Genomic DNA, 27,654 nt, shown 5'->3' with positions numbered 1-27,654 from the left:
CCTTTCCAAGACTGGATTTAAATTTCCTGACTCTTGTTCCAGCATTCTCTCCTGTGCCACCTTGCTGCCTCAGCTAGGAGAACTAGAAAATATGTCTCAGAACACAATCTTTTCTCTCTCCTCCTATGAGCTTGGCTTTTATTTTCTTTTTCCTTGACGTTCTGCTTTCTTATTTCAGTTTCCAGTATTCCTCATGCTCAGGGACTAGTTCAGTTGGTTCCAAGTTGAAGATTTTAAAAACCCAGTCCTGTTAGAAGTTTTCAGCTTTGACAATCTGATGTGAGCATTTGCTTTGTAGCTAAAGATTGTGTTTTGGGCTGAGACTTTATCAGGAGTCCTCAAATTTTTTAAATAGGGGGCCAGTTCACTGTCCCTCAGACTGTTGGAGGGCCGGACTATAGTGAAAACAAAAACTTTGTTTTGTGGGCCTTTAAATAAAGAAACTTCATAACCCTGGGTGAGGGGGATAAACGTCCTCAGCTGCTGCATCTGGCCCGCCGTAGTTTGAGGATCCTGCCTTAGATGATAGAAATAGCTTCCCTTTCCTTAATGGGTGGCAGCTGAGTCTAAGGGGTAGTGGTAATAGTCAGTGTGTATCCTTTACTATGTTTGCACTTGTTTTTATGGACATGGCAATAAGTCTGATACCTCTTCTCCCATACAACTTTGCAGTGGAGGATTTAGGAAATAGACAATTTGTTATAAGTTAAAGAGAAAAATTGATTCTCTTCTATGCAGAAGGATTAGGAGTAAGGATTTGGATCTGACCCTAGAATCTGTTTTCTTTTCAGAAGTTTGAACAAGAGCATGGATGGTCACCTTTCATATAGGGGGATTCTTGCATTGAGTAACAGGTTGAACTGGATAACTTATAAAGCCTCTTCCAACTCTCTAATTCAGTATTTGGCTCTGATCTTGGTCAGGAACCACATGACAGCAGAATGGGCAGCCACAGGAACAGTCATGAACTAAAACTAGTTCTTCCCTGGGAATTCTGCCTGTGACTCCCTGATAAGTGAAGTTTCTGTCTAAAGTCCAATTTAGGTAATCTGCTCTGTGAAGTGGAGGCGTGATGATGCAGTAGGTTGTGGAGGGGCAAGGACTAACAGGAAGTATGGCGCCAGGTTCCAGGACTGCGTGCTGGGCGGGTTCTCTTGTAATGATGCCTGGACAGGTCTGACCCAAACCCCATGGCAGGGACGCAAGAAGGTGGGGCTAAGCAGGTAGAACTGGAAATTCTACCAAGAAAGTGGGAGGAAGAGTGAGAGTGAAAACTCTAATTTTGCTGTTACTGCCCCTCTTTGCCATTCTCCTTGGCCCATGTTAGCTCCTTTGCCATTCAGTATGCAGCCAAGGATAAATAGCTTAGACTCAACCCAGCCTATTAGCATAGTCTTCTCATGTCACTCATTCCTACCCTGCCTTCTCCCTATTACCTTGTCTTTTGGAAAATACCTGCTAGTGCTAAACTTGATTTTCAGGAACAATATTTTTGCAGTAGTATTAAGACATCTTTTTCTAGGAAGGTAAGAGTAGAACAGAAAGAGATGATGGGAAGTGAAAACCCCAGGTCCAGTTTTCAGCTACATTGCTTGATCTTCTGGGAATTTCTACTTTCTTGAAACTTCTCAAGCCCATTTAGCTTGTTCTTTGGCCCTTACTTTTCCTCTGCTGGATTTACTAGATTTGCATTACACTCTAGTCTTATTTATTTGGTTCCCTTCCTTATCTGCTATTTCCTCTTTCTGACTTTTGTTTCTCTCTCTTTTTTTTAACTTGTATTCCTTGGTTCCATCACAGTATTTCTTTTTTCTTGTATACTTCCTATTATTCTCCCCCTACCACCTAAGCCTTTGGTTTTGCCTTCCTTTTTTTTATTTAACTCTTCCCAGTCTCCTCCATCTTACTTATGTGTCTGCCTTTTTAAAAAAAAAAACAAAAAAAAAACAAACCATTGTTCCCTATTGCCATTGATTGTCTTTTTTTTTTTTTTTTTAATTTTATTTCCCCCAATGACAGATAAAGAACAACATTCTTTTTGGTTGTACGTGTACATTCTTCTTTTTTTTTTTTTTTTTTTTTAACATATTTCCTTATGAATCATTTTGGGAAGAAAAAATCAGAACAAAAGGGAAAAACTACAAGAGAAAAACAAAAGCAGCAGGAAAATAAAAGTATAGCATATGTTGATTTACATTCAATCTCCATAGTTCTCTGTCTGGTTGTGAATGGAGTTTTCCAACCAGAATTTATTAAGATTGCCTTGGATCACTGAACTGCTGAGAACTATGTCTATCGTGGTTGATCATTGAATAATCTTGCTGTTATTGTGCACTGTATTCTTGGTTCTATTTGTTTCACTTGACATCAGTTCATGTAAATCTTTCCTGGCCTTTCTAGAGGCCCTTCCTAATTTTTTATAGAATAATAATGATAATTCATTAGTTTCATACACTATAACTTACTGAGTCATTTCCTAATTGATGGGCATTTATTCATTTTTCAATTCTTTGCCACCACAAAAAAGCTGCTACAAACATTTTTGTACAGGTGGGTCCTTTTTCTTCTTTTATCATGCCGTATTTAAAGGTTTGCACATTTATTTTTTAAAAAAGTTTAATTATAGCTTTTATTTAAAAATTACTTGCAAAATAGTTTCCAACATTCACCCTTGCAAAATATTGTGTTCCAGATTTTTTCTTCCTCCCTTCTTCCCTCCCTAGACAGCAAATAATCCAATATAAGTTAAATATGTGCAATTTTTCTAAATATATTTCCACATTTATTGAGTTGCACAAGAAAAATCAAATCAAAAAGGGAAAAAAATGAGAGAGAAAAAAAAGCAAACAAGCAATAACAAAAAAGGTGAAAGTACTATGTTGTGATCCACATCAGTCCCCATAGTCCTCTTTCTGGTTGCAAATGGCTTTCTTCATCACAAGTCCAGGAATTGACCTGAATTACCTCATTGTTGAAAAGAGCCATGTCCATCACAGTTGATCATCACATAATCTTCTTGTTGCTGTACCCAATATTCTCTTGGTTCTACTCACTTCACTTAGTATCAGTTCATGCAAATGTTTCTAAAATCATTCTACTGATCATTTCATGTGGAACAATAATATTCCATTACATTCATATACCATATCTTATTCAGCCATTCCCCAACTGCTGGGCATCCCCTCAGTATCCAGTTCTTTGCCACTACAAAAGGGCTGCAAAAACGTTTTTGCATATGTGGGTCCTTTCCCCTTTTTTAAATGATCTCTTTGGGATACAGATTCAGTAGAGGTACTGCTGGATCAAAGGGAATCACAATTTGATAGCCCTTTGGGCACCGTTCCAAATTGTTTTCCAGAATGATTGGATCAGTTCACAACTCCATCAATAATGTGTTAGTATCCCAGTTTTCCCATATCCCTTCCAACATTTATCGTTATCTTTTCCTGTTTATTTGAGAGGTGTCTAGTTGTGGGATACTGGTTCTCTCACAAGAGTTGTCTTAATTTGCATTTCTCTAATAGTGATTTAGAACATTTTTTTCATATGATTATAGATGGATTTAATTTCTTCATCTGAAAATTGTTCATATCCTTTGACCATTTATCAATTAGGGGATGACTTGTATACATTCGAATCAGTTCTTTATATATTTTAGAAATGAGGCCTTTATCAGAAACACTGGCTGTAAACTTTTCCCCCAGTTTTTGTGCTTCCCTTTTAATCTTGTCTGTATGGGTTTTATTTGTACAAAACTTTTTTAATTTACTGTAATCAAAGTTGTCCATTTTGCATTTTATGATGTTCTTTAGTTCCTGGGTCATAAATCCCCCCCTTTTTCAAAGATCTGAGAGGTAGATTATCCCTTGTTCTCCTAATTTGCTTATAATATCATTATTGATTTTCTAAATTTTTCTAAGAATATAGTTTCCAAATGAGACCATTTTTGTCATCAACCACAAGCTGAGGTCTATTAGAATCCTCACACCAACTTTGGTTCTTGACCAATTTTGCCCTGACACTTGGTTCATCACTCTTCTGCTTTATAGATCTAGAATACTGCATTTTTTTGCATCAGCATGTCTTCCTGAACCTTCCCCTTACTTTTGCTTAGTTATCATGAAGAGAAAATGACCATAGGAAGGTTTTCTTATAATAGAAGAGTTACAGTTGTAGAAATCTTACAATTAAAAATTTGTGTCTACTTGTTTTAACTGGTGCAGACTCTTACCTAAAGACATTAGTCATCTTTTAGTTTGGACCCTCTAGTCTGCCTTGTACATTAAGATTCTTTCTAAATGGTGTGTTTTCTTTTTTAGGGTGGTGTTTGAAGATTTTGGCTCTGACTAGCATTTACTTTCCTGGATTTATTTCATTAGTAGATTTATAATTGCTATCTCATGTCAATAAAGTGATCTACTTGACTTGATTTCATCAGTATAGAAAACTTCTACCAATACCGATTGATACCTTTTCATCCTAGACCTACTTGAAGTACTAATTGACTTGCGCAGATTCATACTTTTAATGTATCTGAGGCAGGACTTGAATCTTGATTTTCCTTATTCTGAGACTGGCTATCTAATCACTTTGCAGCACTGACTGCTTCTCAGTCATCTATTGGTTCTCTCCCTCCCTTTCTCTCAATTCACACTTGTTACCCTTCTTTATAATCTTCTTAGAGTCCATCTTCTTCCCTCTCCTCTTTATTGGGAAAAAAAAAGTTAAACAAAATTATAGTTCACTAATTTGATAAACTAGTACTTTCTAACCATACCATGTTTAGGAGTAAGATTAGGATGAAGTTAATGGGGTTAATTTGTAAAGATTCAGTTCAGAATTGCTCTGTTTAATAATTTTAAAGGCCAACATTTGATATATTGTTTTATACTGTTGATTTTTTTTGTTATGTAACATGAATATATAATACCTATGAGGAGTGGAATTTCTGAAGAGGAAGACATTTGAATAATAAGAGGAAGTAAAATGTAAGCAAAATTCTATCATGATAAATTTCACGAGAGTGAGACTTTTTCCATTATACTTTAAGTTCATTTGCTATAAATGCTTACTGAACTTGCACATGGTCTTTGGGAATGACCTCAAAGCATTTTCTCCTGTAGTTTATCTAAATCATTGTGATCCTTTTCCTAACATTGACTCTATTAAAATAGCAACATTAGGAAATTGTATCAATTCAAATAAACAAATACTTGATAAGTGTGAATCCTGTGCTAGGCACTGTGAAGAAGCTATAGATAAAGTTGTCTCTGCCCTCATGGAATTTGTAGGCTAATAGGAGAGTTAATGTACACAGACAGACAACTAAGGTAAAAAGGTTAATCTGAGGGATTGGTGAGTGGTATGTTTCCACTGCTGTGATGGAAATGAAAGAACTTTGGCTTGGTCCATCCTGCCTCCCCTTCTTTTCTTTTGCTGTTGTATTGTCACTTTGGAGTGAATAATCCTTTCTCCCTTCTACACTGATGATTTTATATATTTGAGCTGGTTGCCAGAAATTTTTTTATTCTACTGTGTATACACCCTGCTGAAAGGTATTTTTTATTAAGGCATATGCAGATATGGTATTGTGAGAGAACCAGTCCAAAATTCCCTATATCCAAAAACTATTCTCTCTTTTGAACTTCAATTTTGCATCACCAAACTGTTTAAGGTTGAAATCCTGTACACATTTCAAACTCAGTGTGCAAAGCAGAATTATCTTTCTTTCAAAACTCACACCTCTTCTGAACTTTCTATTCCTATTCAAGGCATTATCTTCCTTTCAGCTATGCAGGTTCATAACCTTGGTGGCATCCTTTATTTCTACTCCAGATCATCCTATTTATCTACATACACAATGGCCCCCAAAGCCTCTTTCATCACATCTTATGTATATACCCTCTTTTCTCCACTCAGCTATCTGTTGTTCTTATGTTGTAAGAGCCTCCTAATTGATCTCTTATTTCAAGTCATTCTCCATTCCATTTATATAGCAGCCAAAGTAATTTTCCTAAAGTGTAGGTTTGACCGTGTCCCTTTTCCCTTCTTTCACTCATTGAATTCCAATGGCTCCCTATTGCTCTTGGGAGCAAATAAAAACTTTTGATTTTTAGCTTTTAAAGTTCTTAACAGCCTGACCCTACCCTCCTTTTTTATCCATCATACACATCATTTCCCACTACACACTTTTAGGCTCATTGTACTGGCCTGCCTCCTGTTACTATCTTTATGTCCAGGATCACATAGATAGAAAGTGTCTCAGGCAAGATTTGAACTCAGGACTTTGTAACTCCATTACTAATGGTCTCCACTAAATAAATGCTCACTTATTTGATTAGCCCAATCAAAAGCTGGAAACTAGTGTTTCTTTTCATATTTGCTCAAAAGAAAAAATATACTAGATATTGAATTTCAAGTGTCTTGACTTGTGGTTCTGAGTGACCGAAGCCCAATACTTTTCTCCTTTGATCGTTATTTGAATTGAATTTGATTTTTTAAAAAATTATTTTTAACATATTGCTTTATGAACCATGTTAGGAGAGAAAAATCAGTAAAAGGGGAAAACCATGGGAGAAATTAAAAAAAAAATAGAAAAAAGAATTTACATTCTCCTTAATTCTTTTTCTGGATGCAGATGACATTTTTTTGTCCAAAGTCTATTGAAATTGCTTTGGATGATCTTTTTTTTTTTTAATTTTTCAATAGTATTTTATTTTTGTAAATACATAGTTTTCAGCATTCATTTTTGTAAGACTTTGTCTTCCAAATTTTTCTCCTTCCTTCCCATTTCCCCAAGATAGCAAGTAATCTGATATCGCTTAAATACATGCAATTCTTTTAAACATATTTCTATTTTTGTCATATTATTTAAGAAAAATGAGAACAAAAGAAAAAACCATGAGGGGAAAAAACAAACAAACAAAAAGGTGAAACTACTATGCTTCTATCCATATTCAGTCTTCATAATTGTCTCTCTGGATGCAGATGACAAATTTTCTTATGAATCATGTTGGGAGAGAGAAATAAGAACAAAAGGGAAAAACCACAAGAGGAAAAAAAAAACAAAAAAAGGAAAAAATGAACATAACATGAGTAGATTTACATTTGGGCTCCATAGTTCTTTCCCTGTATGTGGATGATGTTTTCCATCCCAAGTTTATTGATATTGCCTTGGATCACTGAACTGATGAGTCTGTCATAGTTGATCATTGCAAGTATACATATTTTCACAAGGTTTATTTATAAGGAAAGAGTATATACAAATATGTTATAAATGGGTACCAGGAATCAAAGTGTATAAAAGCTTCTAATCAGAAAATACTTTGGTTGATTCTACAGCTTGTAAAACCTATTTTAGGTTAGTTCTTCATCTGCATTTTTCCTAATATATTCTGTATTCATTAAAGGTATTAGTGTGGGAAGGAAATGAGGTCATGGTTACTATTTGAGTATATCCATGTAGCCCAGTTGAGAGGAGAGTAATGTTTTGATGGTTGAAAAAAGGTGAATGAAGTTTTCTTGGCTGAGACTGTAGAGCACTTTATCACTGAGAAGCTTGGATTTGATCTTTAATATAATGATTAAATTCAGTGATCTCCTCTACTAATGAGCTCTAGATTAAATCAGAAATCAGGTTCTAGTCCTGTCAGCTAGGTGATCTCAGACAAGTCATTGCATCTCGTCTTGATTTTCTGTGTGGTAGGAAATGAAAAAAAATTGTGTTGGTATTATCATTACTCTAGCTACTAGTGCTCTGACTCCCAAAATACCTTGTGGTAATTTTGCAAGAGGCTGCTTGACATACTGGAAAAAGGGACAACTTCTAAACCAGGAGGACCTTAGTTCAAGTCCCACCTGTGGTATATACTAGCTGTGAGATTATAAATAAATCATTTAAGCTACTTTGTATTCTAAGCCACTATCTTAGTCAAGTCAAGAAGCATTTTTTAAGCACTTACTAAATGCTAGGACTATGCTAAAAAAAACCAAACAACCAGGGATAACAGAGAAAGACAAAAACTGCCCCTCCCCTCTAGGAACTCACAATCTCATAGGAGACTATATACAAACAGCAATGAAAAAAAGTTACATGCAGAATAAATTAGAAATAATCTTAGAGAGAAGACTCTAACATTAAGAGTGAAGAACGTGTGATTTTAGCTGAGACTTGAAGAAAGCCAGGGAAATTAGAGAAGGAGACAAGGAATGAGAAAGATAAAAGACAGGAATGGTTTGGAAGATGGCATATGATGTGTAAGGAAGGAAAGGAGGCCAAAGTCACTGGATCTTAGAGTGTATGAGGTTGGATGGGAGGGACAAAGGGGTAAAGTTAAGAAAGCTGGAAAGATAAGAGGAGGCAGGTTAAAGGTCTTTAAAAGTCCAAGGATTTTAAGTGTTTAATCCTGGAGGTAATAGGTAACCATTAGAGTTTATTAAAAAGTGACTTTTAATTTTTATAAAACTTTTTATTATCAAAACATATGCTTGGGTAATTTTTCAACATTGACCCTTGCATAGCTTTATTTCAGATTTTCCCCTCCTTTCCCCTACTCCCTCCCCTAGATGGTAAGCAATCCAATATATGTTATACGTGTTAAAATATATGTTAAATCCAATATGTGTAAATATTTTTATGCAATTCTCTTGCTGTACAAGAAAAATCAGATCAAAAAGGAAAGTAAATGATTAAAAAAATAAAATGCAAGCAAACAACAACAAAAAAGAATAAAAATGCTATCTTGTGATCCACATTCACTTCCCACAGTCTTCTCTCTCTGGGTGTAGATGGCTCTGTTTAATCATAAGATCATTGGAACTGGCATTAGTCATAAGAGGTGACATTTTTGAAACTTTGGATTTAGGAAAATCACTTTGGTAGCTGTATAGATGTTTTGGAGTGGGGGTAGACTTGGAGCAATAATCAAATTGCCTTGACTTAGAGTAATGGCAATGTCATAGGAGAAAAGGAGGTGTATTGGAAAGATGTTGCAAAGGTGAGCTCCTCCAAGCCTTGGCAACAGATTGGATGGAGATTGTTGAGTTAGTGAGGAGTTACGGATAATACCAAGGTTGCAAGTCTGAGAGGATGGTAGTTTGAGCAAAAAGAGGGAAACTTGGCAGGAGGGAAGAATTGAAAGGGATTGAGTTCTAAAAAACTGTAATAGTAGGTTTTTAAAAAAAAAATTAATTTATTAACATATATATGTATATATACATATATACATATATATATTTATTTATTGACAAAACATATGCATGGGTAATTTTTCAACATTGACTCTTGCAAAAACTTCTGTTCCATCTTTTCCCTTCCTTCCCTCCACTCTCTCCCCTAGATGGCAAGTAGTCCAATACATGTTAAATATGTTAAATCCAATATGTATAGAGATTTATACAGTTATCTTGCTACACACAAAAAAAATGGATTTAGAAAGAAGATAAAAATAACCTGGGAAGAAAAACAAAAATGCAATCAAACAATAAAAGAAAGAGTGTAAATGCTTATGTTGTGGTCCACACTCATTTCCCACTGTTCTTTCACTGGGTGTAGTTGGTTCTGTTCAGTACTGATCAACTGAAACTGATTTGGATCTTCTCATTATTGAAGATAGCCACTTCCATCAGAATTGATCCTTATATAGTATTGTTGTTGCTGTGTACAATGATTTCCTGATTCTGCTCATTTCACTTAGTATCAGTTCATGTAAGTCTCTACAAGACTCTCTGTATTTATCCTTCTGGTCATTTCTTACAGAACAATAATATTCCATAACATTCATATACCACAATTTACCCAGCCGGTTGATGGGCATCTGTTCAATTTCCAATTTCTAGCCACTACAAAAAGGGCTGCCACAAATATTTTGGCACATACATTCCCTCTCCCTTCTGCTGGATCAAAGGGTATGCACAGTTTGATAACTTTTTCAGCATAGTTCCAAATTGCTCTCCAGAATGGTTGGGTCTGTTCACAATTCCACCAATAATGCAGTCCCAGTTTCCCCACATACCTGCCAACATTCGTCATTATCTTTTCCTGTCATCTTAGCCAGTCTGACAGGTGTGTAGAGGTATCTCAGAATTGTCTTAATTTGCATTTCTCTGATCAATAATGATTTGGGACACCTTTTCATATGGGTATAAATCTGAAAATTGTCTCTTCATATTCTTTGACTATTTACTGTGATAGTAGTTTAATCCTAATCTTTTAACTAGAAATATCACTACTAAATCTGTAACCCAGAGAAATTATAAAAAGAGCAGGAGCTCTTAAATGTACAAAACTATTTGTATTAGTTCTTTTTGTAGTGGCAAAAAACTGGCAACTAATAGGGGTTTCCTGTTGGAGAATGGCCGAACAAATTATGGTATATATAAATGTAACAATACTATTGTGGTACAAGAAACAATATGGTGACAATCCCAGAGAAAACTGGTAACTTTAGAAACTGAAACAGAATGAAATAAATAGAACTAAGAGAACAAGTTATATTATAACATTATAAAAATGGTCACTTTTGAAAGACTTATTAAATCTGATCAATGCAGTGGTCAACCATGATTCCAGAGCAGCAAAAATGAAACTACTGCACATTTCCTGACAAGGAGAGTGATAGATTAAATATGTAGAATGAGACACATTTTGGATTTGGACAAGATTGTTATACAAGATAAATGTGGAGATATGTTTAGAAGATTTGCGCATGTTTAACCTGTACTGTATTACTTGCTGTTTAGGGGTCAGGGGTGGGAAATAGAGGGGGGAAGAAGAGAGGAAGAAAAATTTAGAACACACAATTTTGCAAGGGTGAATGTTAAACTATGTATGCATGTATTGTGAAATAAAAGGCTTTTATTATTAAAAAGAGAACGGTGGGAGAACTAAGAAAGATTGTTATAGTTGAGACAAGAAGTAAAAACGGCTAGATTAGAGCAGTGGATAAGGAAGAAGAATATATAAACTGTTTTTGACTGTAATTGTTGTTGTAATGTCTTAAATATACATATATATGGCATCAGTATATATCTGTTATACTAAAGTTAGAAATATAGTTTCTAATGTTAGATGTGTTGGAAGAATGACTATCAAATTTATGAACTGTGATTTTGTTTAATTTTCTATTCCTAAGACTAGTTGCTATTTTAAGCAAAGAATATGCTTTAATTAGGTTCCATAGAAGAAGAAAGTGTTTTTGTATTTCACCTATGCACCTAAATTTCCAGGTGTTAAGTTTCATATTTTGTATTCAGACTTATCAAAGATAATTTCATGTGTTAAAAGCCTTAATGAAGACGGAAGTTCTTATTTAATCTTGAGAAAAGACTTCTAAATTAAAACATACTTCATGTATATCACAAATTCTTTTGTTAAAAACATAAACATGAGTTTCAGCTTTAAAAATAAGTGAAATAAGTATGAAAAGAGAAGGAATTGGTATATTAAAGCTTTCAAAGTAGATCACTTTATTCTTTTTCTTATTTCTAAATTATTTTCTAGGCATATTGTTAGTCTCTGATAGTAGATTTCTTTTAAAAATTATACTTTTTTTTAAACCTTCTTTCTAGATCCGATCTTTCTTGAACAGCAAGATAACTATATGTATACATATATTGTATTTAACATATACTTTAACATATTTAACATGTATTTAACAGGTCTACCTGTCATCTAGGGGAGGGAGTGGGGGGAAAGGAAGGAAAAAGTTGGAACAGAAGGTTTTGCAAGGATCAATATTGAAAAACTACTCATGCATATATCTTGTAAATAAAAAGCTATAATAAAAATAGATAAAAATTGTTATCATCAAAAAAAAATTTATACTTGTTTCTTCTCCTCCCCCCTCCCTCCACTTTTTATCAGTGCATTACACCTTTAGGTTTCATTCCTGATTCTGATACCTTGGGCAAGTCCTCAGCTTGTGTCCTTTTGCCTTATAAAGAGGAGGAATGACTAGATGGCCACTAACCTCCCTTCCACATATAGATATGGGGTTTTCTGGATCCCTTCCTTTCTTTTTACCTACTCCATTAGTGGAATCAGTAATATATTAAGGGTCAGAAGAACTGTCTTTAAGTTCTAATTAGTTCAACTATCTTAGGCAGGTGACTTTATCTGTTTTCTCTATGGTGGTTATGGGGATAAAATGAGGCAGTGTACACAAAGTGTTTTGTAAATCTTGAATTGCTACATAAGTGATAGTTGTTTTAATTAATAAAAAATGAAGATGATATTTAGTTTTCCTACTTCTTGGTATTTTTAATTAATTTTTTATTTTAAAAATATTTTGTTTCATTCAGCAAAAATCCGCCTTCTCACCCTGCTCCCTCCCCTAATTGAGAACAAAAAAAGTCTTTGTGTGTGTGTGTGTGTGTGTATTCAATCAAAAAATTTCCACATTGGCCATGTTCCTAAAGATATTTATCTCATTCTGCACTCTTACCCCCTTCACTTCTCTATCATGAGGTAGGTAACATGTTTCTTCATTAGTCTTCTGGAAGTGTGAATGATCATTACACTGATAAGAATTACTACTTCTTCCAGTTTGCTTCTACTCACATTGTTGGCATTGTATAATTGTTCTTCTTCTGTTTACTTTATTCTGTATCACTTCATACAAATATTCCAGATTTTCTTGATACCCTCTCCTTCATTTTTTTCTATAGCAATAGTAGTATTCCCTCATATTTGTATATGATAACTTTTTTTTAAAAAAATCTGTTCTCCAATTTGTGGGCACTTTCTGATTCTCATTCTTTGCCATTTCAAAAAGAGCTATAAATATATTTTTTATGCCTTTAGATTTTGTTTTGTTTAGGACTAATCACTTCCTTAACTTATTCCCCCCTTTCTCCCTTTTCTCCTTTGCCTATTTCTCAGTTGAATGAAATATTTTTTGTAATCAGTTCTCTGGGTATTTCTGTATATATGTGTGTGTTTTTGTAAAAGTTTAATCTTCCTCCTTTTGACCAGTTTTGATGAGGTTGAAGTTTAAGTGTCAGCTGTTCTCCCAACCTCCTCTTCTTTGTTTAGATATTTACTTGTGAATCTTGATGTGTAAGATAATTTTCCCTAACCTCTTCTCTACTCCACCTCCTCCCCAGTATAAACCTCTTCCTCTTTTTCTGTTCCCTGAGATCATCAATAGATGACTCATCCACTTCTAGGTTTAGTATATTTACCCTGATTATGACAGGGTTTAGAGGGGACCGTGTATCTTTTCCTCATATTTGAATTGTAAATATTTTATTCTTGTTTAGTCTTTCATCATTGTTCCTTCATATCTACCTTCTTAAGCTGCTCTTAACTCCAGTGTTTGAATTTCAAAATATTTTCACGGTTCTGATCTTTTCATCAGGAATTCTTAATTTCATTTAAGGTCTATTTTTTCCCCTGTAGCATTATATTTAATTCTGTTAGAAAGTTATTTTTGGCCTTAAGCCCATATCCATTGTCTCCTGGAATATTATATTTGCTTCTCCCTTATGTAGTGATGCCTGCTAAACCATGGGTAAGCCCGGCTGTGGCTGTACTTGAATTCCTCTTTTCCCCCTTGCTCTGACTCCATGCACTGAATTTTGACTGATATTCTTGGGAATTTTCATTTTCAAATTTCTTTCATGAGGTAAATGGTACATCCTTTTTTCCACCTTGCCTTCTGGTTCTAAGAGATTTGGATAGTTATCTTTTAAGATATCTTTTTAAAAATTTAATTTAATTTTTTCCCCTAATTACAAGTCCACAAAATTTTTTTTAACATTCAATTTAAAAAATTGTGTGAGTTCCAAATTCTCTTTCCTCACTCTCCCTTCCCCTGCTAAATTTTGTAACCCTTAGGGCATAGTTCCAAATTGTTCTTTAGAATGGTCAGATCTGTTTACAGCTCTATCAGTAGTGCATTAATGTCTCATTTTTTCCACACTCCAACATTTGTCATTTTTCTTTTCTGTCATATTAGCCAATCTGATAGATATGAAGTGATATGGAGTTATTTTAATTTGCTTTTCTCTAATCAATAATGATTTAGAATAGTTTTTTCATATGATAGCAGATAGTTTGATTTCTTCATCTGAAAAAATGCTTACATATCCTTTGACTATTTATCAATGACTTTTTCTTTCTTCCCATTAAAGAAATTATTTTAATAGTATATTATTTTTTCAATTACAGTTAACGATGGTTTCAGAATTCATTTTTGTAAGGTTTTGAGTTCCAATTTTATTTCTCTCTGTGGTCTTTTTCTTCTTTAAAATAATATAAAGGTTCTCTCTGGGAAAGAGCAGGTTTCTCGGGGAGGTTTTCTAGAGGCAGCCTTAGTTTCAGTTAAGAGTAATAATCACCCAAAATGCAGCCAGTTAGTAAAAATGCAAACGTTTATTTTGTCCTTCCAAAATAGCCCGGTTAGTTGAGGCCTATCTCTCTCCTTAGTTCTTAGGTACCATTTACCTCATGAAAGAAATTTGAAAATGAAAATTCCCAGGAATATCAGCTTGCAAGCTTGTCCTCTGCTTCTGTCTCTGCTTTTTTCAGCCTCCAATCCAGCTCCAAGTTGAATCTGTCTTGCCTCTGAGAGAGGGCTTTTGGCTCTCAATCTCCCAGAGTGCTCTGCTTCTGTCCCAGTGTGCTCCTCTCCAATCTAATTTCATCTGGACTCCCTTGACTGGGCTCACTGAAGCTCTATTTATGCTCCTTTGAGAGGGATTGTGGGATGCGAGAGAGAGGGATTGTGAGTTTCTTCCCAGAGTGTTCTCTCTGGCCCTAAAAGCTTCAAGGGAGGTGTGAATTCACAAAGTTACACAGTTAACTTTGTGAAGCTCCCATACTTGTGAATTCCAATGAGTACTTAAATACTTCTTGCTTATATGAGCTCTCTAAAGGTGTGAACACAAGCATTATTGTCTATCAGTTCTACTTAGTACCTTGTTTCTTCTGGCCCATAACATCTTATAGGAGTAGATCAATCATACTGAACCATGCTAAATTAGGTAATTATTGTCTCTGTCAACTCTAATGATTTAACAGTTTGTAAAGATTCCAACACTCTCTTTCTTTCCCCCACCTCCAAGATAGCAAACCATTTGATATAGGTTATACAGGTACAATCATTTTTTTTTTTTAACATATTTCCATATGAGTCATATTATTGGAAAGGAAAATCAGAACAAAAGGAAAAAACTATGAGGGAAAAAAACAAAGAAAATGAAAATAGTATGCTTCGATCCAATTCAGTCGCCATAATTCCTTTTTTGGATGCAAATGATATTTTACATACTAAGTCTATTAGAGTTGCCTTAGATCACTATATTGCTAAGAGAAACTATGTCTGTCATAATGGATCATCACATAATCTTGCTGTTACTTGGGATCAGTTTACAGAAGTCTTTTCAGGCTTTTCTGAAATCAACCTGTTCAACATTTTTAAAATTTAAATTTTTCCAAATACATGCAAAGATTTCAACATTCACCTTTGCAAAACCTTGTGTTCCAAATTTTTCTCCCTCTTTTACCTCTGCCCAAGGTAGCAAGCAATCTGATACAGGTTAAACATATGCAATTCTTTTAAATATACTTTCATATTTATACTGTGCAAGAAAAATCAGATCAAAAGGGAAAAATCACAAAGAAAAACAAGCAAGCAAATAACAATAATACAAAAAGGTGAAAATACTATGCTTTGATCCACATTCAGTCTCCATAGTTTTCTCTCTGGATATGGATGCATTTTCCATCACAAGTCTATTGGAATTGATCTGAATCATTTCCTTGTTGATAAAAGCCAAGTCCATCACAGTTGTTCACCATATAATCTTGTTATTGTGTACAATGTTTTCTTGATTCTGCTCACTTCACTCAGCATCAGTTCATAGAAGTTTTTCCAGGCTTTTTCTCAACTTGCTCATCATTTCTTGTAGAATAGTAGTATTCCATTACATTTATAGGCCATAACTTATTCAACCATTCCCTAATTCAGGGGCATACACTCAATTTCCAATTCTTTGCCATAACAAAAGGAACTACTACAAACATTTTTGCACATGTGGGTCCTTCCCTCTTTTATGATCTGTCTGGGATCCAGACACAGTAGAAATACTTCTGGATCAAAGAATATGCACGGTTTTATTACCTTTGGGTATAGTTCCAAATTATTCTCCAGATTGAGTGGGTCAATTCACAACTTTAACAAATGATGCATTAATGTCCCAGTTTTCTCACATCCCTCCAATTTATCATTATCTTTTCCTGTCATTTTTTAGCCAGTCTGACAGATGTGAGGTGGTATCTTAGTTGTCTTAGCATTTCTCATCAATAATAATTTAGAGTATTTTTTAAAATGACTAAAAATGGGTTTAATTTCTTCATCTGAAAATTGTTCATATTCTTTGACCATTTATCAATTAGGGAATGACTTGAATTTTATAAGTTTAACTTAGAAATTTTATAATTTACTATTAATATACAATTTATATATGTGACAAATAATCATATACTATTAAAATCATTTTAAAATGGGGCCATCCAAAAAAAAGAAAGCGTCATCCCCCAATTTATAAATTAGATTTATTTTGTGAGGCAATTAGGGTTAAATGACTTGCCCAGGATCACACAGCTAGAACTTATTAAGTGTCTGAGGTCAGATTTGAACTTAGGTTCTCCTGACTTCAGAGCTAATGCTCTACTGTGCCATCTACCTGCCCTCCTCTATATATTTTGGTGGTGAGATCTTTTTCAGAGAAATTTGTTGTAAAACTTTCCCCTAGTTTCTTGTTTGCCTTTTAATCTTGGCTGCATTGGTTTTGTTTCCATAAAACTGCTTTAATTTGATGTTATTAAAATCATTTTAATCCTATAATGCTTTCTATCTCTTCTTTGGTCATAAATTTTTCCCTTGTGTATAAATTTGACAATTGAATATTCCATGCTCTCCTAATTTATTTATTATAATATCCTTTATGTCTGAATTATGTAGCCATATGGTATGAGATATTGGTCTATACCTAGTTTCTGCCAAAATGCTTTCTAGTTTTCCAAGAAATTTTTGTCATATAGCAATTTCTTTTCCCAAAATCTTGGATCTTTAGGTTATCTAGATTACTATTTTTTATTTACTATTTCATATTATGTACCAAATCTGTGCCATTGAGCTAGCATTCTTATTAGCCAGTACCAGATTGCTTTGATGTTACTGTTTTGTAAAACAGCTTCAGATCTGATATTACAAAGCCATTTTCCTTTATATTTGTTTTCATTGATTCCCTTGATAGTCTTGATCTTTTGTTCTTCCACATGAATTTTGTTATAATTTTCTCTACCACTAATAGTATAGCACTGAATAAGTAAATTAATTTGGGTGGAATTATCGTTTTTATTATTTTGGCTTGTCCTTCCCATGAACAATTAATATTTCTCCAATTGTTTAGATGTAATTTGTGTGGAAAGCATTTTCTAATTATGTTGATATGGTTTCTGGGATTATCTTGGCAGATAGACTCCCAAATGTTTTATATCGTCTATAGTTATCTTAAATGAAATTTCTCTTTCTTTTTCTTGCTATTGAATTTTGTTGGTAATAGTATAAAAATGCTAATGATTTGTGTGGATTTATTCTATATCCTTCAGCACTGCTGAAGATGTTAATTATTTTATCTAGTTTTTTAGTTGATTCTTTACTAGGTAAACCATCATAACTTTTGTGAAGAGTGATAGTTTTGTTTCTTCATTGCCTATTCCAATTCCTTTAATTTTTTTTCTTATTTTATTGCTAAAGGTAACAATCCTAATTTTTAGAACAAATCCTAATTTTCAGGAAGTATGTTACTTGAACAAGGTTTTGTACCTTTTATGCCAAGATGTTGATTCCTCCTTTCTTTCATAGTTTTCATTTCTTACTCATTTTTTTCTCTCTAGTACTTTTATTTCATTTACAAAAACATTTTAAACTCTTTAAAAATATATTTTCTTCATTTCTTCCAGAAATTGTGGTTGAATTTTTGCTTAAGCTGTATTTTTCTCTGAAGTTTTGCTTATGGATGTTTTGCAATCCCCTTTTCTTGTGGGTTTGTGTCTCATTCATTCTTTCAGCCTATTTTTCAATTTCAGACTTAATGTTAGGGGTGGATTCTGCTGCACCTCTGAGAGAGAATGTCTAGGTGATTTTTGTTTGTTTTTACTTTCTTAGGGATTATTGAGTGTTGAATTATCCAGAATCTCAGGGATAGGCTGGGGACCTAAAAGCTTTCTGTACTTCCTTAGTCTAATTCAGGCAATTGCTTTTCCTCTGGTCAGAGCTCTGTAACTGAACCTGAACCTGAACTAGGTTTGGATGTGAGGAAAAATTGAAATTGAAGCTTTAGAGTGGCAGAATTGTAGGCTCTACTTTGATCTGAGATTCCTGTCCTGATTATTTCTTTACAGATTGTTATAGATGTTGAAATTAAGATTCTGCACCTAGGGTCTGAGCTACACTGTTGCTTTGGAACTTCTTCCTTTCTTTGTATACTACCCAAGGGCTCCTTATCTGGATGCCATCCCCATGGACATGATTCCCTTTTCAGTCTGCCCTGGAAATGTAATGCAGAAGTAGATAGTAGATAAAGAAGCTACCAGCTTGTACCTCTCTCTGTTGAGGTGCTCTGATGTAGATCTGGTGATACCTTGGTATGGGGTCTGAGTCCTCTTGCTCAGGTACTCCTTCCTGAGCATGTAGTTCTAACTATCTTTAGTGTCTTCAGACAGAAGATAACTCATTGTGACCTTTTTTGGATTTCCCTATCAAGATTTGGTTTGGTACATTTTCTTTTTTTTTTTTTTTAATTTTCTTTTATTTTATTTAATAATAACTTTATATTGACAGAATCCATGCCAGGGTAATTTTTTTTTTACAACATTATCCCTTGCACTCGTTTCTGTTCCGATTTTTCCTCTCCCTCCTTCCACCCCTTCCCCTAGATGGCAAGCAGTCCTATATATGTTAGATATGTTGCAGTATATCCTAGATACAGTATATGTTTGCAGAACCGAACAGTTCTCTTGTTGCACAGGGAGAATTGGATTCAGAAGGTAAAAATAACCCGGGAAGAAAAACAAAAAAGCAGATAGTTCACATTCGTTTCCCAGTGTTCTTTCTTTGGGTGTAGCTGCTTCTGTCCATCATTTATCAATTGAAACTCAGGTCTCTTTGTCAAAGAAATGCACTTCCATCAGAATATATCCTCATACAATATCGTTGTTGAAGTGTATAATGATCTCCTGGTTCTACTCATTTCACTTAGCATCAGTTCATGTAAGTCTCTCCAAGCCTCTCTGTATTCATCCTGCTGGTCATTTCTTACAGAACAATAATATTCCATAACATTCATATACCACAATTTACCCAGCCATTCTCCAATTGATGGGCATCCATTCAATTTCCAGTTTCTAGCCACTACAAACAGGGCTGCCACAAACATTTTGGCACAGACAGGTCCCTTTCCCTTCTTTAGTATTTCTTTGGGATATAAGCCCAATAGAAACACTGCTGGATCAAAGGGTATGCGCACAATTTGATAACTTTTTGGGCATAATTCCAGATTGCTCTCCAGAATGGTTGGATTCGTTCACAACTCCAGGTTTGGTACATTTTCTAATGTATTTGGAAGAGTTTTGGGGGGGAGAGAGGAGCGTGGTTGTACTGCTTCCTACTATTCTGACATCTTGGATGTGCTTCCTAAAATTCAATTTTTATTTCCAGTTTTGAATTCACTCTCATCTCTTTTCTGCCTATTAACAAGGCAAGAAAAACAAAGTCATTGCAAATTTGTACCATTAAGCACAATATATCCTGCTTTAGCCATATCAAAAAGGAAGAAAGAGAAAGAAGAAAAGAAAAATAAACATCAATTTGCTCTCTAAATCTGTCAGTTAGCTCTATTTAGCAATAGGATAGCATATTTTATCATGAGTCCTTTGGAATGCGCAGTGGATAGAGCACCAACCCTGAAGTCAGGAGGACCTGAGTTCAAATGTGGCTTCAGACACTTCCTAGCTGTGTCACCTTGGGAAGTCATTTAACCCCCAATTGCCTCAGGAAAAGAGAGAGAGAAAGAGAGAGAGAGAGAGAGAGAGAGAGAGAGAGAGAGAGAGAGAGAGAGAGAGAGAGAGAGAAGAGAGAGAGAGAGAGAGAGAGAGAGAGAGAGAGAGAGAGAGAGAGAGAGAGAGAGAGAGAGAGAGAGAGATGAGTCCTTTGGAATTATGGTTGACCGTTGTGTTTAATTTGTGAATTAAATGGAATGCCTATTAAAATACTTTGAAAAATATAAAATTCTGTTCACCTGCCAAGATATTATCTTTTATCTCTTTTTTTTTTTTTTCCTGCTTCCAGTAGCAATTACTATTCTGTAATTCTTCAATTTGGTTTATTCTGATTTTAAGAGTAATTTTCTTTGGTAAGATTCTGTGGCTCTCATTCCAAGCTGTTCTCTTTTCATAGCTTTCTTCCATAGCTTTTATTTCTTTTCTTTTCTTGTTTTTTTTTTTTTTTTTCTTTCCTGTTCTCATTTGGTTTTTAAAATCCTATTTTAGCATTTAAAAAAAAATTATTGCTTTAATTCTATGAGGAATTCTGGTTGGACTTATTTCCAAGTTGCTTTTTTTTTTTTTGAAGCCTTGCTTATAAATCTTTTGATGCTATCCTCTTATTCTGGTTTTGTGTCTTGAGCTTCTCTGGTCACCATAATAGCTCTTTATGATGCGGTTCCTTTTTTTTGCTTGCTCATTCTTCCAGTCTATTTCTTGATTTAGGACTTTATGTTCAAGCTAAGCTCTGAATACTTTTGGGGGGAATATCTGCTTTGAGTTTCAGTCTTCTTGTATCTTTCTGCTATTTTCACAACTCAGGCTGTGATCTACAAGCTTTTGGCACTTCAAAAGTGATGTGTTTGGGAGTAAAGTCTTACTTCCTGGTTTGAGTTCTGCAAATTCCTGATCCAGGTTTGGGTAGACTGCTACTACACTGAACAACAATTAGCCCATTGGGAGGCTTTGTAGAGTCAGAGCCACTGAATTGCAGGTTCCCAGTTTCCTTTTTGGTCTGAAACTCATGCTCTAATTCCACACCAAGTTTCAGCCTGGTCTAAAGGCTAGAATTGAATCCCCCACTCTACTCTTGGAATCAGAACCAGACAGTCAGAGCCCACTAGTGATTAATTGCTCTTCTCCAGCACCCTTATTGGCAGAACTCAGTTTCAGTTCCCCTGGGGACTGAGTGATGGATGACTCAGCTGCCAGGTGGTATCCATTCCTGCCCCTTGCCCTGGGATCCCTGAAATCACTTCTTCTCAGTTGTTTCCTGACCTGATTTTGCTTAGTCTCAGATTTCTTTCATTCCTGGATGCTGTTGTAGTTGACTTTCTCCTAACTGGACCCTATGTCCACAGACTTCTCTGTCTCTCCACATCATCCTGGATTGGAAAAATGATTCACTGTAATGGTTTCTTACCCTTCCCAATTGGAATTCAACGTTGGTCTTTCTAGAAGTGGTTTGGTGGACGAGCTAAACTTTATTTCCTCCTCTCCTATCTTGACTCTGCCCACAACTTACTTTAATAGCACTTGTTGAGGAGTAATTACTTTTTAAACAGTTTTTGAGCCAATCAAGTGTCCTATTAGAGATGATTTCTGGATAGTTATCCAGTTGGAATTTTTACTGTCATTGGAAGACAAATTAGAAATGAAAGAAGTTTTGTAAAAAAAAAAACTTTTTTCCATCTTCACTGGATAAGAAATTATAGGAAATATTTAAGCCAGATATTAGGGATAACTTCCTAATGAAAAATGGGTTGCATGACTTTAGGAAGTAATGAAAGAGAAGAATGATGCCATTTTCTTCCCTGGGAATTTCAGCATAAGAAAATCTCCAGCTTTCAGTGGCAAGAATATTGAATTTAGAATTGAGACACCTAAGTTCAAATCCTGGCACTGATTCTGGTATCATGGGTACATGACTTAACTAACTGTGTTGGCCCCTATTCCTCCTGGGTGAAATGGTGATGATGGTGGTGGTGGCAACAGTTATTTATATGACACCTATTATATGCCAAGCATTATACTAAGTGCTTTATAAATACAATCTCAGTTGACCCTCATAATAGCCTTGGAGGATAGGTACTATTATACTATACTACACTATACTACCTCTCTCTCCTCCTGTACCACTATACCACCTCCTCACCAACCCCTCTCTCCCCTAATCCTATCTCCTCTTTGCAAGTGTTTTTTCTTCTTTTTCTCTTACCTAGATCATCTTTCTTCCCTCTCCAGGTTGTCCAGCCTTGGGCGGTGGCAGAGTCTATACTTCTGAAAAGGAAGTTAAAGTAGACGAGAATCAACGTGAGTGGGATGAGGCTGGAGGGAGTGGGATGGGAGGTGGAGTGGATGGAAAGATTCTTAGGAGGGGAGTGGTGAAGGACACAGGACCTAGTATGTGGGTATTGGGGATCCCTTTTCTCTTTGCTGCTGTACCCTAGCTTCACTTGTAATATTCCTTTAGCTGCCACACTGTCCTGTTACTACTCGGGCTTCTCTTCACCCCGAGTGGAGTGGAAATTTGTTCAGGGAAGCACGACCAGCCTGGTGTGTTATGACAGCAAGATTACTGGTAAGTCACTGGGATTCTCTTGACAGCCTCTCCAATCCTCAAAGTGCCCAAATCTGTGGTAGAAGCAGTTGTGCCATAATAACCTCAGAGGAAAACATGGAACTAATTTAGTGTCAAGATAGCCCCTCTGGCTCTTCTACATGATGTTATGGGGTGTGGTGAGAGAAGGCTCTCTGGGCCCTTTGGATTCAGGGGTGCTTAGGGAATTTGGAGTGACAATTTTACTTTCAAACTTCATCTTTCTCCATGCTTTCTCCCTTCAATGTTATCTCCTGGCAACTACAGCTTCCTACCAAGGCCGGGTAGTCTTCTCCCAGACTGGCATTTCTTTTCATTCTGTGACCCGCAAGGACACAGGGATATATACATGTATGGTTACTGAGAATGGTGGAGACGCCTATGGAGAGATCAGCGTGCATCTCCTTGTGTTAGGTATGAAACCACACAGGTATCGGAACTTACACTGTAACCTCTTCTAATCGTTTTGCTTCACGGTTCAATGTATTCTTCCTGTATTTCTAAAAGAAATTTCATGTGAATCCCTTAGAAGGGAGGCAATTGTTGAAAATGCTAAAGGATCTCAGAAACAAACCTTTTGGCGCTTAGGGAGAGAATGAGAGGAAGAGTCCTCAAATAATATAGAAACTGAGGGGCATAAGGCCAGAACCCTAGGGAGACTGGGGAATACGATGGTTGGAATCCAGGATTACTGGATTCCAGCTTTTGATCATGGCCACATGTCAAGGAGAGACTGCTCTCAGGAATCAATTACGATTTTATATATTTATATATCTGTACACACACACATTTTTAAAAGAATGAAACATGTCAATATATAACCTCTCATTACTCCACCCGGTCCTTCTCTTTCTTGTTCTTTGATATTTCTAGGTTTTTGGTTACAGAGCCCTCCAGAAGGGTGCTTGTCAGTGGCAGCTCTCTTCTCAGCCCCACTTTGTGCTTAATTCGGTGTCCCTTTTTTCTCCTCTTAGTGCCACCATCAAAGCCTTCAGTCAACATTCCATCTTCAGGCACCATTGGGCATCGAGTTGTGCTGACCTGCTCTGAGGAAAATGGTTCTCCACCCCCTCAGTACCAGTGGTTCAAGGATGGGATTCTGATGCCTGAAGATCCCAAGAAGAGCCGTGTCTTCTCCAATTCTTCCTATACCATAAACTCTAAGACAGGGGAACTGGTATGAGGGTCATGGGTTCTAGGGATTGGTGAAAAAAGTAGGAAGGGAAAATTGAACTGAATCCCTTGAAATTTGGGAGATACTTGGACTCCTTGGAGCCAAAGGCTGACTTATCCCCTCCCTTCCCTTTCAGGTGTTTGACCCTCTGTCAGCTTATGATACAGGGGAATACTCCTGCCAAGTATATAATGGGGTTGGGACTGCCATGCGCTCAGAAGCTATTCGTTTGGAAGCTGGTAAGTAAGAGTTGCACAGGGATGAGGTAGGGTTAGGGGTTCATAGATGAGTGTCTTATGTCCCACTTCCCCTTATCCCCCCAGTTAAAACCTATCTTTCTCGGGCTTTGTGTTTAGCATTGAAGGTGGTTGGATTGCTGGGGCTGGTGGTTAGGTAAGGTAATTAGAAAAAGGCCTTAGGGTACAGGTTTCTGATACCTCCAGTTGTGTTCCACAGCGGAACTGAATGTAGGGGGCATCGTGGCGGCTGTTATTGTGACACTGATCCTCCTTGGGCTCCTGGTTTTTGGTATCTGGTTTGCCTACTCTCAAGGCTATTTCAACAGTAAGTGCCTATTCCATTTTCCATTCTTGTTTTCCATCATTCTTTCTCTACCACTCATCCCCACTTCCCATGAAGTGATGGACCTTGCCTGGGTTCAAGAACAGTTAACATTATCTAGTCCTCTGTGGGAGTGGGGTGGAGTTGAGAAGTGGGGGAATATCTCCTACCATGTGGACTTGGAAGAACATCAAGCAGAGTGCAGCCTGATTTTTTTGACCCCATTTTTTTTTTTTTTCTTTTAGGAACAAGTAAAGGGTGAGTGAAGTGCTGGGCTCTTCTTCCCTACCAGATGCTTATAATTGTCCTTAAATGATGAGTTTCTGAAGCCAAGAGCAAGGAGATGGGAGCAACAACCTAAATCTGTGATGGGGCTGGGGCGGGGGCAGGATTGGGGGCGGGGGCGGGATCGGGGACAGGGATGGGGACTGGGACGGGGACTGGGACTGGGACGGGGACTGGGACTGGGACTGGGTCTGGGGCTGACTGGAGGTCCAGCCTGGGAGAGAAGATTACTGATTTCATGGACTTCTGTATCTCTTGAAATATTGCATTCCTGGTATCCTATAAGGTTGGAAATGGAAAATTATCTGGTTTTTAAAATGCTTATAAAGGATGAGAGGACTGACCATTTCTTTTTGCTGATTTATTTTCAGAAGCACCAGTAAAAAAGTAATCTATAGCCAGCCCTCCGCCCGCAGTGATGTGAGTATACTGGGTTTGGACAGGAGGTGTATGGGTGGGCTTTTAGGGAAGAAGAGGGGAGGGTTGTCTTGCCAAAATGGATGGGGTTTCTGGTTTGTGATGTTGGGACTATTTACTCAATGGGAATTATAGGGAATTTACTTGAAGTTCTGTTTTCCTAGGGAGAATTCCGACAGACATCATCATTTTTGGTGTGACTCCAACCTGTCTCCTCTCCTGTCTTCTCAATTTGTCATTTTTGGATTCTGCTGGACTCTGACCTTCTGATGTTTATGAATCTCAGAGGATGCCTTACTTATTTTCTTAGTCCATTTTAGGATTTTTTTTTTTTTGTAATGATGACTTTTAAAAATAATGAGCCAGGGCTTCTGTGTGTTTAAGAATGAAGTGGACCAATAATACCCTGTCCTGCCTTCCCTTCTGTCATCACTGATGGGCTTGCTTGGACCATATTTGTGGCTTCTAATACCAATCTCTTTTTAGAATCAAACAGATCGAGTGATGCCTGTTCCCCACCACTAATAATTCCTTCCCAGCAGGAATGGCCAAGCTCCCAAGAGTGAATATCTTCCTTTATGTGTTCTGAACTCTTGGGATCCTGTGACGTTTGGACTCCCTCAGGATTAGGAAGAAGCTGGGGCCTGAAGCCAGAACAGTGTTTCTCAAATAAACTTAAGAGACTGGAGCTGTGGACTCTGAACAGTAGATTGGTAGTGAAACATCTCTTCTGTTTTCTGGACCCTCCTCTCAATTCCTTAGAGAGATGCTTCTAGAGAATTTTCTAAGCATCTTTCTGGCTTTGGGACACTTGGCAGTTTGGCCATTTCTGCAAGACCAGATGGATCTTTTTGTGTGTGTAGGGGTCCAAGGGCCAAAACCAAGGAAAAAACCATGATGACATAATTTAATACCTACTGATCTACAGAAAGCAGATCTGGGGCTGGAGGCTCAAAGCATTAGCCTTTCGTTGACTGGGACAGATGGGTTTGCCTTTTCAGAAAGGTGTATGTGCTTGGGAAGCTTCAGCTCCTCGCTGAATTACAGGGTGTAGTACGTGTTGTATAAATGTCATTTTAAATAAAATTTTTGTTTTGTTTAAGCAGTTTGTTTTGTATATAATAGGAATATGAGGTCTCAAAGCTGAATAAGCCAATTAAATCCAGGCTGGGGACTTCAGTGGTTTTCCAGGTTCTTGTTTACAAAATGGGCCCATTATTTGATCAAAGATAGCTCTCGACTGCCCTCTAATGTACAATGCCATCATTTCTGTGAGAACCTAGCTCTTCACTGAAGGAACACAGTGAATCTGAGTACATTTTTTAATGCCATGCTTTGGAAATTGGAGGACAAATGTTAAAGCTTCACATAGCTCCATGAAGTGTCACTAGATTACTGGGGTTGTAAAAATCTTGCAAATCTTTGGTCTTTTAGAAAATTCTTTTTATTATGAATTTTTAAATTATCAACTAATTTTTTTTTTTAAATTAAAGCTTTTTATTTACAAAACATGGGTAATTTCTCAACCTTCATCCTTGTAAAACGTTTTGTTCCTACTTTTGCCCTCCTTTCCCCCACCCCTTCCCCTAGATGGCAGGTAATCCAATACATGTTAAAAACGTTAAAATAATATCAAGCAAACATTTGAAAGCATATACATACAGATAGAAAAAAGACTGAACTGTTTTTTGCACAGCTCTTTTAAATTTTTACTTTGGATTACTTGAGATTTTTAAAATCAGTGATTCAGATAAAATCATAGATGGCATGCTTATCAATTTCATAACAAGATGGGAGTCCAAAGTGATCTCAACAGATTGGAGCAGTGGTCCAAATTTAATATGATGGAATTTAATAGAATGAATGTAAAACTTTACACGGGTTCAAAAAAAAACAACTATGCAAATAAAAGATGAAGGGTAGGTGTGATTTGATAGTTTATTTGGAAAAGATCTGACAGCTATATAGACTGTATCCTTAATGTCAGCTTTCTCTTTAAGTCAGTTTTATTATTATAGTCGCCTTTATGTATGATAAAGACTATCCTATACTTCATTGAGAGGAAATAGACGAGAGATGCTAGTTCTTCTGGACTCTTTCCCAGTCAGACAACATCTGGGTTAAACTTTGTCCATAACAAAGTGGATGTTGATAAACTGAAGAATATTCAAAGGAGGCTGAATAGAATGATGCAAGCCTTGAGAAATCATACTATAATATAATTGAAGGAAATGAGGCCCTATTGTCTTACCTTCTATGATACTGCTCCTTGGATATTTGAAGAGTTGTTATTTGGAAAGGGGATACAACTCATTCTGTCTGCTCCATAGGACTTGGAACAATAGGTGAGAGTTGTAGAAAGTCATGTTTTATCTCAATTTAAGGAAAAAATTCTCAAGACTTAAAAAGGTTATTTCACACTGGAATGCACTATCTCAGGAAGTAATATATTTCCTCTTGCTGCAAGTCTTTAATCCAGGTCAGACAGCTACTCATGATTGATGTGTTATGAAGATGTGTCTGGATAAGCCTAGATGGCTTTGAAGTCCCTTTGAAATCTTGAGATTC

At 36.3% G+C, this 27,654-nt stretch overlaps 1 protein-coding gene across 1 annotated transcript in view; it reads left to right on the top strand.

The window, feature by feature from the left end:
- The window catches only part of F11R (F11 receptor), a 29,957-nt gene extending 3,769 nt beyond the window's left edge, over nt 1-26,188 (top strand). Inside the window, exons 2-10 of the mRNA XM_051998209.1 lie at nt 22,295-22,363; nt 22,524-22,631; nt 22,917-23,063; nt 23,624-23,826; nt 23,960-24,062; nt 24,280-24,387; nt 24,630-24,642; nt 25,041-25,089; nt 25,251-26,188. Of these exons, the coding sequence (XP_051854169.1) occupies nt 22,295-22,363; nt 22,524-22,631; nt 22,917-23,063; nt 23,624-23,826; nt 23,960-24,062; nt 24,280-24,387; nt 24,630-24,642; nt 25,041-25,089; nt 25,251-25,286 (836 nt within the window). The 3' untranslated portion in view covers nt 25,287-26,188. The remainder of the gene's footprint in view (nt 1-22,294; nt 22,364-22,523; nt 22,632-22,916; nt 23,064-23,623; nt 23,827-23,959; nt 24,063-24,279; nt 24,388-24,629; nt 24,643-25,040; nt 25,090-25,250) is intronic.
- Nucleotides 26,189-27,654: the final 1,466 nt, after the last annotated feature.

This window comes from Antechinus flavipes, chromosome 4, assembly GCF_016432865.1.
Source record: "Antechinus flavipes isolate AdamAnt ecotype Samford, QLD, Australia chromosome 4, AdamAnt_v2, whole genome shotgun sequence".
NCBI lineage: Eukaryota > Metazoa > Chordata > Mammalia > Dasyuromorphia > Dasyuridae > Antechinus > Antechinus flavipes.
Note: the sequence above shows the minus strand (reverse complement) of the source record. Positions and strands in the feature narration are given on the sequence as shown.